At 47.6% G+C, this 15,179-nt stretch overlaps 1 protein-coding gene across 2 annotated transcripts in view; it reads left to right on the forward strand.

Annotated features, from left to right (window-relative positions):
* HM13 (histocompatibility minor 13) overlaps positions 1-15,179 on the forward strand; it is an 81,816-nt gene that overhangs the window by 63,827 nt on the left and 2,810 nt on the right. The window contains exons 11-12 of one of the 2 annotated variants that reach the window (XM_063959094.1): positions 13,493-13,578; positions 14,482-14,646. In XM_063959094.1, the coding sequence (XP_063815164.1) occupies positions 13,493-13,578; positions 14,482-14,632 (237 nt within the window). In that variant the 3' untranslated portion in view covers positions 14,633-14,646. The remainder of the gene's footprint in view (positions 1-13,492; positions 13,579-14,481; positions 14,647-15,179) is intronic. The other variant, XM_063959095.1, reaches the window with a different exon arrangement.

The raw sequence follows: 15,179 nt of genomic DNA on the forward strand, positions 1-15,179 counted from the left end.
ACATTCTGGAACTAAGGGCCATATACAACGCCCTTCTACAGGCATCACATCTTCTTCAAGATCACGCCATTCAGGTTCAGTCGGACAATGTGATGGCGGTAACGCACAGAAATTGACAGGGCGGAACGCAGAGCAGCAATGTCAGAGGTAACAAGAATTCTCCTCTGGGCAGAAAGACATGCTGTGGCGTTGTCAGCAATCTTCATTCCGGGAGTAGACAACTGGGAAGCAGACTTCCTCAGCAGACACGTCCTCCACCCAGGGGAGTGGGGCCTTCACCTGGAGGTGTTCAGGTGCTTGACACGTCGGTGGGGAATTCCACAAATCGACATGATGGCCTCTCGTCTCAACAAGAAGGTCAAGCGGTATTGTTCCAGGTCGAGATACCCACAGGCAGTGGCGGTGGACGCTCTGGTGACTCCATGGGTCTACCAGATGGTGTACGTGTTTCCACCACTTCCATTGATCCCAAGAATTCTCAAAAGAATAAAAAGGGAAAAAGATTCAAGCAATTCTCATTGCTCCGGACTGGCCAAGAAGGGCCTGGTACACGGATCTACTGGAGGTGCTCTTAGAGGATCTGTGGCCACTGCCTCTTTGTGAGGATCTTCTACAACAGGGGCCGTTCGTCTATCAAGACTTATCACGGCTACGTTTGACGGCATGGAAGTTAAGGGATACCGGACAGGGTTATTCCAACCTTGATTCAAGCCAGAAAGGGGGTAACGTCTAAACATTACCACTGTATTGGAAAAAAATACGTCTCTTGGTGTGAGAACAGGTAATTTCCTACGGTGGAATTTCAACTGTGATATTTTCTGCTTTTTCTGCAGTCAGGTGTGGATGTGGGCCTACGTTTGGGCTCCATAAAAGTCCAGATTTCAGCCTTATCCATTTTCTTCCAGAAACAATTGGCTTCTCTCACTGAGGTTCAGACATTTTTGAAGGGGGTTCTGCACATCCTACCGCCCTTTGTGCCTCCTACGGCACCTTGGGATCTCAACGTGGTGTTGTAGTTCCTACAATCGGAGTGGTTTGAGCCTTTACAGGAGGTTGACGTAACGTTTCTTACGTGGAAGACATTCACACTGTTGGCCTTGGCTTCAGCAAGACATGTGTCTGAGCTGGGGGCGTTACCTCACAAAAGCCCCTATTTAATTTTTCATGAAGATAGAGCTGAACTCAGAACTCGTCAGGTGGTGTCTGCGTTTCATATCAACCAACCTATTGTGGTTCCAGTGTTTACCGACACCTCTGCTACTTCAAATTCCTTGGATGTTGTGAGGGCTTTCAAGATCTATGTGAAGCGGACAGCTCGTCACAGAAAATCGGACTCGCTGTTTGTTCTCTATGAACCCAATAAAATTGGGTGTGCTGCTTCAAAGCAGTCTATTGCTCGCTGGATCAGGCTTACTAGCCAGCATGCTTATTCTACGGCAGGTTTGTCCGTTCCAAGATCTGTACAGGCCCACTCTACTAGGTCGGTGGTTTCCGCCCAGGGTTTCTCGGCTTTACATCTCTGCCGAGCATCTACTTGGTCAGGTTCGAACACGTTTGCTAAATTCTACAAGTTCGATACTTTGGCCTCTGAGGACCTTCAGTTTGGTCAGTCAGTTCTGCAAGACCCTCAGCACTCTCCCATCTGGTTTGGGAGCTTTGGTACATTCCCATAGTACAAAATGGACTCCAGTATCCTCTAGGATGTAAGAGAAAATAGGATTTTAATTACCTACTGGTAAATCTTTTTTTCTCGTAGTCCGTAGAGGATACTGGGCGCCCGCCCGGTGCTTCGTGTTTTCCTGCACTATTACTTGGTTAAGTATTGTTGTTGGTTCAGCTGTTGCTGTTCCTGTTCAAGTTGGGTTAGCATGGCTTTCCTCTTGTTTTGTGTGTGCTGGTTCGAATCTCACCACTGTCCTTTTAAATCCTTCTCTCAAAGTATGTCCGTCTCCTCAGGCACAGTTTCTAGACTGGTAGGAGGGGCATAGAGGGAGGAGCCAGCGCACACTATTGATTTCTTAAAGTGCCCAAGGCTCCTAGTGGATCTGTCTATACCCCATGGTACTAAATGGACCCCAGTATCCTCTATGGACTACGAGAAAAGGATTTACCGGTAGGTAATTAAAATCCTATTATTTCGTCCCTGATGGGGAAATATGGCACTGTACAATGAAAATGGACGAGACACATGTTTTATTGCAGAGTTATGGTGTAACACAATAAAAGTAATTCTTCACCACGGTTTAGTCCTTTTTTTTATTTTATTTTTTTATTCATTTGTTCATTCTTATGCTGTTTTCACAGTGTTTTCACAGTGTACAGCACCATATCTCAACTATCGGCAACATTTTACACCTACTTTTTTTTTTTTTTTTTTTGCAGAATCCATATTCCCATATCCTAATTAGACTACCAAATTTGGTGACATTCTGATTGTTAGAGCAAGCTATAGACTGCTCTGAATAGGGAAAGTTTAATTGTAGCCACCCTATAAATAATGTGTGTTTGTATAATAGTAAAGCTACAGAAGTACAGCTATGTCCTCATACATCTTGCCTCAATACGCAACACTGCGGACAGCGGGAGATGCCCGGTGTGAGTGAGCTGACAGGTCCTGTGCAACTCCGCTATCATCAGGCATCTTTTTGGCAAAAAATGCGTCTTATTTGCGTCACCTATACGGATAAGATACACAAGCAGCTTTTGATTAAAATGATTTGTGGCACACCTATTCTGTGTGCGACTGTGGCTATATCTACATCCAAAATGCTATGTTACAGTGTTTTCTACGAAAACACTGTTGCGTAGCATTTGATATGCAGCTACAGCCGCGGTCACACACAGAATTTAGGCATGCTGCATATAATTTTAATCAGCAGAGTCTTATTTGTCCTATTCGCATTGTTTTGCGTGACTAGATTGGCTGTTTAATGTGCAGGGAGGCTAGATGTAAGTGGACACATCTGTATATTTGCTACATACAATTTGACCCATAGCGGTCTTGTATAACTAGTAGCTATTTGGCTGTTATGGAAGTATGAGGGAGATGTATCAAAGCTTGGAGAGAGATAACGTACCAACCAATTGGCTCCTAAATGTCATTTTTCAAACATGGCCTGTAAAGTGACAATTAGGAGCTGATTGGTTGGTACATTATCTCGCTACAAGCTAGAGAGCCAGAAGTTTTCCAATCCTCTTTAAGATCAACAGTTTATTTAGTAACAGGGCTTAATTCAGAAGCGTTTGCAATGCAGCTATTGTACGCAAATTGGCCAATGTTTTCTTACTGCGCATGTGTCTGAGCCGCAGTGCGTACGCTCAGTGAGTGAAATGCAATTGCGGTCACACTGAGGAATTAGTCGCAAAGTGAGTGACAGGAAGATGGCGTTTGGCTGGTAACTGGGAGTGATTGGGTAAACGCTGGCGTGTCATGGCCATTCAGATGGCGTTTTATGGGCGTGCATAAAACTTGCTACTTGATTTTCCCTCTGCCTCCCTGGAGAGCAGCTTAGCCTGCACATTTACAGAGGCATTCAAACTCTTGAGACATGACCCGATTTGCGACGATGGTTCTGATGTATTGGACATAATGCCATCGGATGAAAATGATGCAACAGCAGTGGGCGTCCCTATGCTTAAGTTACCTTCTGCCCATGTTAGCATATAATCGCTATTGCGTACGGCAAAAGAAAGCAACAGCAGAAGCAAGAAAAACTGCACCTGAATTATGCCCATAGTGCTGTAAGCATTCTCTTGCACTAACAGTTGTAAAATGATATTTCTCTAACGTCCTAGAGGATGCTGGGGACTCCGTAAGGACCATGGGGAATAGACGGGCTCCGCAGGAGATAGGGCACTTTAAGAAAGACTTTGGATTCTGGGTGTGCCCTGGCTCCTCCCTCTATGCCCCTCCTCCAGAGCTCAGTTTTAGACTGTGCCCAGAGGAGAATGGGTGCACTGCAGGGAGCTCTCCTGAGTTTCCTGTTTAGAAAGCATTTTTGTTAGGATTTTTTCTCTTTTTCAGGGAGCACTGCTGGCAGCAGACTCCCTGCATCGAGGGACTGAGGAGAGAGGAGCAGACCTACTTAAATGTTAGGCTCTGCTTCCTCGGCTACTGGACACCATTAGCTCCAGAGGGAATGAACACAGGTTCGTCCTGGGCGTTCACCCCAGAGCCGCGCCGCCATTCTCCTCACAGAGCCAGAAGAAACGAAGACAGAAGACGTCTCAGGCGGCAGAAGCCGCTTCACAGAGGTAACGCACAGCACTGCAGCTGTGCGCCATTGCTCCACTACACCTCACACACTCCGGTCACTGTAAGGGTGCAGGACGCAGGGGGAGGGGGGGCGCCCTGGGCAGCAATATAAACCTCTTTTTGGCAAAAGTATAGCATATATACAGCTGGACACTGTATATATGCATGAGCCCCCGCCAATTTTACACTTTTAGCGGGACTGAAGCCCGCTGCCGAAGGGGCGGGGCTTCTCCCTCAGCACTCACCAGCGCCATGTTTTTCTCCACAGCACCGCTGAGAGGAAGCTCCCCGGACTCTCCCCTGCTTATACCACGGTAGAAGAGAGGGTTTTAAAGAAGAGGGGGGCACATAATTTGGCGCAGATAATAATAACAGCGCTACTGGCTAAACATTAAATTGCTGTGTTTTTTCCTGGGTCATATAGCGCTGGGGTGTGTGCTGGCATACTCTCTCTCTGTCTCTCCAAAGGGCCTTGTGGGGGAACTGTCTTCAGAAGAGCATTCCCTGAGTGTGTGGTGTGTCGGTACGTGTGTGTCGACATGTCTGAGGTAAAAGGCTCTCCTAAGGAGGAGATGGAGCAAGTGTGTGTGTGGTGTCTCCGTCGACAACGCCGACACCTGTTTGGATATGTAAAATTAAGTGCTAAGGTAAATTTATTGCACAAAAGATTAGAGACCTTCAGAGTCTCACAACACTCACTATCCAAAATAATAGACACTGATATCAACACGGAGTCTGACTCCAGTGTCGACTACGATAATGCAAAGTACAGCCAAAACTGGCAGAAAAGTATTCAATGTATGATTATTGTAATAAAAGATGTTTTGCATATCACTGATGACTCATCTGTCCCTGACACGAGGGTACACATGTTTAAGGGGAAGAAAGCTGAGGTAAATTTCCCTCCTCTCATGAAGAAAAAGAGCGGGAATCTCCAGACAAGAAACTGCAGATTCCCACATAGAATTCTCAGGGAGTATCCTTTCCCTACTAGGGCCAGGATACGATGGGAATCTTCCCCTAGGGTTGACAAGGCATTGTCACGTTTACCCAAAAGGTAGCGCTGACTTAACAGCTATCCTCAGGGATCCTGCAGATAGCATGCAGTAAAAGTACTTTGAAGTCCATTTACACACATTCTGGTACACTACTCAGACCGGCGATTGTGTCGGCATGGGTTTTTAGCGCTGTAGCAGCGTGGACAGATACCTTATCAGCGGAAATTGAAACCCTAGATAAGGATACCATGTTATGGACTCTAGAGTGTGTGTGTGTGTGTGTGTGTGTGTGTGTATATATATTTCTCTAACGTCCTAAGTGGATGCTGGGGACTCCGTCAGGACCATGGGAATAGCGGCTCCGCAGGAGACAGGGCACAAAAATAAAGCTTTAGGATTAGGTGGTGTGTACTGGCTCCTCCCCCTATGACCCTCCTCCAAGCCCCAGTTAGGTTTTTGTGCCCGTCCGAGCAGGGTGCAATCTAGGTGGCTCTCCTAAAGAGCTGCTTAGAAATTGCACTCTGGCATCGAGAGTAAATGCGATGTCCATATCTGCCAGAAGGAGTTTATGGACGCGACAGTGGTCAGGGGATGCGGATTCCAAACGACATATGGAAGTATTGCCGTATAAAGGGGAGGAATTATTTGGCGTCGGTCTATCGGATCTGGTGGCCACGGCAACGGCCGGAAAATCCACCTTTTTACCTCAGACCCCCTCCCAACAGAAAAAGACACCGTCTTTTCAGCCGCAGTCCTTTCGGTCCTATAAGAACAAGCGGACAAAAGGACAGTCATATCTGCCTCGGGGCAGAGGAAGGGGTAAGAGAGGGCAGCAAGCAGCCCCTGCCCAGGAACAGAAGCCCTCTCAGGGTTCTGCAAAGCCCTCAGCATGACGCTGGGGCCTTACAAGCGGACTCAGGAGCGGTGGGGGGTCGACTCAAGAATTTCAGCGCACAGTGGGCTTGCTCACAGGTGGACCCCTGGATCCTGCAGGTAGTATCTCAGGGTTACAGGTTGGAATTCAAGAAGTCTCCCCCTCGCAGGTTCCTAAAGTCTGCTTTGCCAACGTCTCCCTCAGACAGGGCGACGGTATTGGAAGCCATTCACAAGCTGTTTTCTCAGCAGGTGATAGTCAAGGTACCCCTCCTACAACAGGGAAAGGGGTATTACTCCATGCTATTTGTGGTACCGAAGCCGGACGGCTCGGTAAGACCTATTCTAAATCTGAAATCTTTGAACCTGTACATACAAAAATTCAAGTTCAAGATGGAGTCACTCAGAGCAGTGATAGCGAATCTGGAAGAAGGGGACTTTATGGTGTCCCTGGACATAAAGGATGCTTACCTGCATGTCCCAATTTGCCCTTCACATCAAGGGTACCTCAGGTTCGTGGTGCAAAACTGTCATTATCAGTTTCAGACGCTGCCGTTTGGATTGTCCACGGCACCTCGGGTCTTTACCAAGGTAATGGCCGAAATGATGATTCTTCTGCGAAGAAGAGGCGTATTAATTATCCCTTACTTGGACGATCTCCGGATAAGGGCAAGGTCCAGAGAACAGCTGGAGGACGGAGTAGCACTAACCCGACTAGTGCTGCAACAACACGGGTGGATTCTGAATTTTCCAAAATCTCAGTTGACCCCGACGACACGTCTGCTGTTCCTGGGAATGATTCTGGACACGGTTCAGAAAAAGGTGTTTCTTCCGGAGGAGAAAGCCAGGGAGTTATCCGAACTTGTCAGGAACCTCCTAAAACCAGGGAAAGTGTCTGTGCATCAATGCACAAGAGTCCTGGGAAAGATGGTGGCTTCTTACGAAGCGATTCCATTCGGCAGATTCCACGCACAAACTTTTCAGTGGGATCTGCTGGACAAATGGTCCGGATCACATCTGCAGATGCATCAGCGGATAACCTTATCGCCACGGACAAGGGTGTCTCTTCTGTGGTGGTTGCAGAGTGCTCATCTGTTAGAGGGCCGCAGATTCGGCATACAGGACTGGGTCCTGGTGACCACGGATGCCAGTCTGAGAGGCTGGGGAGCGGTCACACAGGGAAGAAACTTCCAGGGAGTATGGTCAAGCCTGGAGATGTCTCTTCACATAAATATACTGGAGCTAAGAGCGATTTACAATGCTCTAAGTCTGGCAAAACCCCTGCTTCAGGGTCAGCCGGTGTTGATCCAGTCGGACAACATCACGGCAGTCGCCCACGTAAACAGACAGGGCGGCACAAGAAGCAAGACAGCAATGGCAGAAGCTGCAAGGATTTTTCGCTGGGCGGAAGATCATGTGATAGCACTGTCAGCAGTATTCATTCCGGGAGTGGACAACTGGGAAGCAGACTTCCTCAGCAGACACGATCTACACCCGGGAGAGTGGGGACTTCATCCAGAAGTCTTCCACATGATTGTGAACCGTTGGGAAAAACCAATGGTGGATATGATGGCGTCCCGCCTCAACAAAAAACTGGACAGGTATTGCGCCAGGTCAAGAGACCCTCAGGCAATAGCTGTGGACGCTCTGGTAACACCGTGGGTGTTCCAGTCAGTGTATGTGTTCCCTCCTCTGCCTCTCATACCAAAAGTACTGAGAATTATACGGCAAAAGGGAGTAAGAACGATACTAGTGGCTCCGGATTGGCCAAGAAGAACTTGGTACCCGGAACTTCAAGAGATGCTCACGGAGGATCCGTGGCCTCTACCTCTAAGACGGGACCTGCTTCAGCAGGGACCGTGTCTATTCCAAGACTTACCGCGGCTGCGTTTGACGGCATGGCGGTTGAACGCCGAATTCTAAGGGAAAAAGGCATTCCGGAAGAGGTCATTCCTACACTGGTAAAAGCCAGGAAGGAGGTGACTGCACAACATTATCACCGCATTTGGAGAAAATATGTTGCGTGGTGTGAGGCCAGGAAGGCCCTCACGGAGGAATTTCAACTGGGTCGATTCCTACATTTCCTGCAAACAGGATTGTCTATGGGCCTCAAATTGGGGTCCATTAAGGTTCAAATTTCGGCCCTGTCGATTTTCTTCCAGAAAGAATTGGCTTCAGTTCCTGAAGTCCAGACTTTTGTAAAAGGAGTACTACATATACAGCCCCCGGTTGTGCCCCCAGTGGCACCGTGGGATCTTAATGTAGTCTTGGATTTTCTCAAATCCCATTGGTTTGAGCCGCTCAAATCGGTGGAGTTGAAGTATCTTACATGGAAAGTAACCATGCTACTGGCCCTGGCTTCAGCCAGGAGAGTATCAGAATTGGCGGCTTTATCATATAAGAGCCCATATCTGATTTTCCATACGGACAGGGCAGAACTGCGGACGCGTCCTCATTTTCTGCCTAAGGTGGTGTCAGCGTTTCACCTGAACCAGCCTATTGTGGTGCCTGCGGCTACTAACGATTTGGAGGATTCCAAGTTGTTGGACGTGGTCAGGGCATTGAAAATATATATTTCAAGAACGGCGGGAGTCAGAAAGTCTGACTCACTGTTTATATTGTATGCACCCAACAAGATGGGTGCTCCTGCTTCTAAGCAGACGATTGCTCGTTGGATTTGTAGCACAATTCAACTTGCACATTCTGTGGCAGGCTTGCCACAACCTAAATCTGTCAAGGCCCATTCCACAAGGAAAGTGGGCTCATCCTGGGCGGCTGCCCGGGGGGTCTCGGCATTACAACTCTGCCGAGCTGCTACTTGGTCAGGGGCAAACACGTTTGCAAAATTCTACAAATTTGATACCCTGGCTGAGGAGGACCTTGAGTTCTCTCATTCGGTGCTGCAGAGTCATCCGCACTCTCCCGCCCGTTTAGGAGCTTTGGTATAATCCCCATGGTCCTGACGGAGTCCCCAGCATCCACTTAGGACGTTAGAGAAAATAAGAATTTACTTACCGATAATTCTATTTCTCGTAGTCCGTAGTGGATGCTGGGCGCCCATCCCAAGTGCGGATTGTCTGCAATACTTGTACATAGTTATTGTTACAAACAAATTCGGGTTGTTATTGTTGTGAGCCGTCTGTTCAGAGGCTCCTACGTTTGTCATACTGTTAACTGGGTTCAGATCACAAGTTATACGGTGTGATTGGTGTGGCTGGTATGAGTCTTACCCGGGATTCAATATCCTTCCTTATTGTGTACGCACGTCCGGGCACAGTATCCTAACTGAGGCTTGGAGGAGGGTCATAGGGGGAGGAGCCAGTACACACCACCTAATCCTAAAGCTTTATTTTTGTGCCCTGTCTCCTGCGGAGCCGCTATTCCCATGGTCCTGACGGAGTCCCCAGCATCCACTACGGACTACGAGAAATAGAATTATCGGTAAGTAAATTCTTATTGTATATATATATATATATATATATATATATATATATATATATATATATATATATATATATATAATGCTGTCTTGTATATAAGACATGCCCAAAGAGACATTAGTCTACTGAGTTCTAGAGTCAACGCTATGTCGATTTCTGCTAGACGTGTCCTGTGGAACATACAATGGACAGGTGATGCCGACTAAAAGGGGCATATGGAGGTTTTACCTTACAAGGCAGAGGAATTGTGTGGAGAAGGGCTCTCGGACCTGGTCTCCACAGCTATAGCTGGTGATTCGGATCTTTTGTCTTATATTTCCTCACAGCCTAAGAAAGCACGACATTCTCAAATGGCGTGTTTTTCGTCGCAGAAAAACAAGAAAGTACGAGGAGCGTCCTTTCTTACCAGAAGTCAGGGCACAGATAGTTCCCAGGAACAGAAGTCCTCCCCGGCCTCTACTACATCCACCGCATGACGCTGGAGCTCCGCTAAGGGAGTACGTCCCAGTGGGAGCGCGTCTTCGACTCTTCAGCCACATCTGAATTCACTCACAGGTGTATCCCGGGGCAATAAAAATTGTTTCTCAGGGTTACAAGCTGGAATTCGAAAGGTGCCTCCTCGCCAGTTTTCCTTATCGGACCTACCGGCTTCTCCCCCAGAAAGGGGGATAATATCAAATACAATTCACACATTGTATCTCCAACAGGTGGTGCTCAAGGTTCCCCTCCTGCAACAAGGAAGGGGATATTACTCAACCTTGGCTGTTGTCCCGAAACCGTACGGTTCGGTCAGACCTATTTTAAAATTAAAATCTCTGAACCTATACTGGAAAAGGTTCAAATTTAAAGTGGAATCGCTCAGAACGATACTCGCCAGCCTGGAAGGGGGGGATTTTAGGGTGTAGCTAGACATAAAGGCTGCATACCTTCATGTTCCCATTTATCCACCCCATCAGGCGTACCGGAGAATTGCGGTACAGTATTGTCATTACCAATTTCAGGGTAATTGGCGCAAATGATGGTGCTCCTACGCAAGCAAGGAGTCACAGTTATCCCATACTTGGACGATCTCCTGATAAGGGCGAGATCAAAAGAGCAGTTGTTGAACAGCGTGTCACTTTCGCTGAAGGTGTCACAGCAACACGGCTGGATTCTCAATATCCCGAAGTCACAGTTGGTTCCTATGACTCGTCTGCCCTTCTTGGGTATGATTCTGGATACGAACCAGAAATGGGTTTACCTTCAGATAGAGAAGGCCCAGGAACTCATGACTCTGGTCAGGAACCTATTGAAACCAAGACAGGTGTCAGTGCATCACTGCACTCGAGTCCAGGGAAAGACATTCCCTTCGGAAGGTTCCATGCAAGGACTTTCAAATGGGACCTACTGGACAAGTGGTCCGGGTCACATCTACAGATTCATCAGTTGATCACCCTATCCCCCAGGGCCAGGGTATCTCTCCTGTGGTGGCTGCAGAGTGCTCACCTTCTATAGGGCCGCAGGTTCGGCATTCAGGACTGGATCCTGGTGACCAGGGACGCGAGTCTTCGAGGTTGGGGAGCAGTCACACAGGGAAGAAATTTCCAAGGTCTTTGGTCAAGTCCAGAGCCTGGTCTTCACATCAACATCTTGGAACTAAGGGCCATATACAACGCCCTACGTCAAGCGGAGACCTTACTTCGCGACCAACCGGTTCTGATCCAGTCAGACAACGTCACGGCAGTAGCTCATGTAAACCGCCAAGGCGGCACAAGGAGCAGAGTGGCGATGGCGGAAGCCACCAGAATTCTTCGCTGGGCGGAGAATCATGTAAGCGCACTGTCAGCAGTGTTCATTCCGGGAGTGGACAGCTGGGAAGCAGACTTACTCAGCAGACACGACCTACATCCTAGAGAGTGGGGACTTCATCAGGAAGTCTTCGCACAGATTGCAAGTCGGTGGGGATTGCCACAGATAGAGATGATGGCGTCCCGCCTCAACAAAAAGCTACAGAGGTATTGCGCCAGGTCAAGAGACCCTCAGGCGGTAGCGGTAGACGCCCTTGTGACACCGTGGGTGTTCCAGTCAGTCTATGTATTTCCTCTTCTTCCTCTCATACCCAAGGTATTGAGAATAATAAGAAAAAGAGGAGTGAGAACAATCCTCATTGTTCCAGATTGGCCACGAAGGACCTGGTATCCGGATCTGCAGGAAATGCTTACAGAAGATCCGTGGCCTCTTCCTCTAAGACAGGACCTGTTGCAACAGGGGCCATGTCTGTTCCAAGACTTACCGAGGCTGCGTTTGACGGCATGGCGGTTGAACGCTGGATCCTAGCGAAAAAAGGCATTCCGGTTGAGGTCATTCCTACGCTGATAAAGGCTAGGAAGGACGTGACGTCTAAACATTATCACCGTATATGGCGAAAATATGTCTCTTGGTGTGAGGCCAGGAATGCTCCTACGGAAGAATTCCATCTGGGCCGTTTCCTTCGCTTCCTACAAACTGGAGTGAATTTGGGCCTAAAATTAGGGTTCAGATTTCGGCCTTGTCCATTTTCTTTCAGAAGGAGTTGGCTTCTCTCCCTGAAGTACAAACGTTTGTGAAGGGAGTACTGCATATTCAGCCTCCTTTTGTACCTTCCGGTGGCGTTTTGGGACCTTAACGTGGTGTTAAGTTTCCTTAAGTCACACTGGTGTGAACCACTTAAGACGGTGGAGTTGAAATATCTCACCTGGAAAGTGGTCATGTTATTAGCCTTGGCTTCAGCTAGGCGAGTGTCGGAATTAGCGGCTTTGTCACATAAAAGCCCCTATCTGGTTTTCCATATGGATAGAGCAGAATTGCAGACCCGTCCTCAGTTCCTGCCAAAAGTGGTTTCATCCTTTCATATGAACCAACCTATTGTGGTACCTGTGGCTACACATGACTTGGAGGATTCAGTCCCTTGATGTGGTCAGGGTTTTGAAAATGTATGTAGCCAGAACGGCTAGGGTCAGGAAAACAGAAGCACTGTTTGTCCTGTATGCAGCCAACAAGATTGGTGACTCTGCTTCAAAGCAGACTATTGCTCGCTGGCTCTGTAACACGATTCAGCAGGCGCATTCTACGGCAGGATTGCCGTTACCTAAATCGGTCAAGACCATTCCACTAGGAAAGTGGGCTCTTTTTGGGCGGCTGCCCGAGGGGTCTCGGCACTACAGCTGTGCCGAGCTGCTACTTGGTCGGGATCAAACACTTTTGCAAAGTTCTATAAGTTTGATACGCTGGCTGAGGAGGACCTCCTGTTTGCTCAATTGGTGCTGCAGTCATCCGCACTCTCCCGCCCGTTTGGGAGTTTTGGTATAATCCCCATGGTCCTTACGGAGTCCCCAGCATCCTCTAGGACGTTAGAGAAAATAGGATTTTACTTACCGGTAAATCTATTTCTCGTAGTCCGTAGTGGATGCTGGGCGCCCGTCCCAAGTGCGGACTTCTTCTGCAATACTTGTATATAGTTATTGCTTAAGTAAGGGTTATGTTATAGCTTTATCGGTTTGAACCTAGGCTATGTTGTTCATGCTGTTAACTGGATAGTTATCACAGGTTGTACGGTGTGATTGGTGTGGCTGGTATAAATCTTGCCCTTAGATTAACTAAAATCCTTTCCCCGTACTGTCCGTCTCCTCCGGGCACAGTTTCCCTAACTGAGGTCTGGAGGGGCATAGAGGGAGGAGCCAGTGCACACCCAGAATCCAAAGTCTTTCTTAAAGTGCCCTATCTCCTGCGGAGCCCGTCTATTCCCCATGGTCCTTACGGAGTCCCCAGCATCCTCTACGGACTACGAGAAATAGATTTACCGGTAAGTAAAATCTTATTTTCATTGGTTGTTCAAGGTTACAGTATGTTATTGAATAAATGCCAATATTTCTACTTACCCGAGTTGTGTGTTGTCTGTTGTTGCACAGCCGGCGCTCCTTTATCTAGTCCCAGCCTGTATCGGATTTCCTCTGCTTGTGGCGCTGGTAAAAGGAGAGATCACAGAGATGTTCAGGTGAGTAAGCCTTGCAGGGAAGGCTGCATGTGGGGAGGGGGTGTAGAGTAGAGTTGTAGGGGCAGTCTTGGAAACTTTCTTCACATGTTTCTACCTCCTTTTTTTTTTCTTCTCTTCTTTCTTTTTCTCTACCCACATCTTTCCCCGCTCTACATTTATTTTCTATTTTACCTTTTTGTTTCTTTTTACTCACCTGCTTCCACCCCTCATTATGTTCCATTGTATTGTTCCTATTTTGTACTGCTCCTGCCCCACATATTGCTGCTGCCTTTGTTACTGTCATTTGCACATTCCACTCCATTTTAAATTCTCTACCCTTTTCTTTTCTATTCTGACTTTACATTGCTGGTTCATTCCCTGTCCTTTTGTTGTCTGTTTCTGATAATTTTTTGTACACTGTCTTACCCTCCAATGTGTGGAACTGCATTGTATCCCATCCGCCTATTCTTGTCTATAAATACTTCTTACCTGTTCCCCTTTTCTCTATGGCCATGCCTGTCCCCTAACTCTACCATTCTTACGTGTGTGTGTCCGTGTCTTGTCCCTGACATGTCTTTTTCCTGTTTTTGTGGTCACCTCTTGTCCCCTACCTATTCACATACTGTATGTATGGCCATGTCTCTTCCCTTCCCTGCACACCTCTTTTGCCTGTGGCCACATTTCATCCCCCTCCTATGTACTCTTCTGTTTTTGGCCATATCTATACCTCTTCCTCTGTGTGTGTGTGTGTGTGTGTGTGTGTGTGTGTGTGTGTGTGTGTGTTTGTGTTTGTTTGTCCCTTTCCATTAACCTATTTTGTATATGTGACTGTGTCCCAATTCCCGACACCCCCTCACACCTAAACCTATTCCCTTCCTGTACATTACTCTTGCTGTATCCCTCCTACCCTCAACTCTCCAACAGCTATGAGTCCTCTGCGGAAATTCTACCTCACACTCCACGCCTATCTCACTTTCCGGTGGTCTCTGGATCTCCTGCTAGCCTGGCTGAATCCATGCAACAAAAACCTTGTTCCCCCCGCCGCAGGCGGCAGCTCAACCCCAGCTCCATGTGAAGGGTCCCACTCATGTATGCATATGGACAAGTGCTACCCACCTCCAGCCAAGAGCCCCTACCCACCTGCCATCCAATAAACTCTTACTCTTCTGTCATAATCCTATTATTACATGTATCCAGTGGACGCTAACGCCATGGATTGGATGTTATGACTAATTTTACATTATAGGTGACACATAGCACGGATTCCACAATGCCATGTAGTGGATGAGGGATTTCCTTTTCAAGTACACAGCTCCTAGCCTCTCCAAAATAATGGGCAAGTGCTGCTGGAATAAAAGACTATCTCTCCGCTGGTGGAGGGATAATTATTGTGCTTGGTAATTTTTCCTACAGTCTATATGGAACTACAGCTTACACTCACACGGTGGAATGGACACTAACTAACCAGTGCAGAAATTAGATTACCTGTAAATGAAACTTATTGCATACTGACAGAGGTGCGGTGAACCAGTGTTCCTTAGAATGGGTAGTTCTATGATTAACATTGATAGGCTGAATACCCACACAATAGCTGCCTCTATTGGCTGAAGGCAAACAGGTGC

The sequence above is a fragment of the Pseudophryne corroboree genome, chromosome 3, assembly GCF_028390025.1.
Source record: "Pseudophryne corroboree isolate aPseCor3 chromosome 3, aPseCor3.hap2, whole genome shotgun sequence".
Lineage (NCBI taxonomy): Eukaryota > Metazoa > Chordata > Amphibia > Anura > Myobatrachidae > Pseudophryne > Pseudophryne corroboree.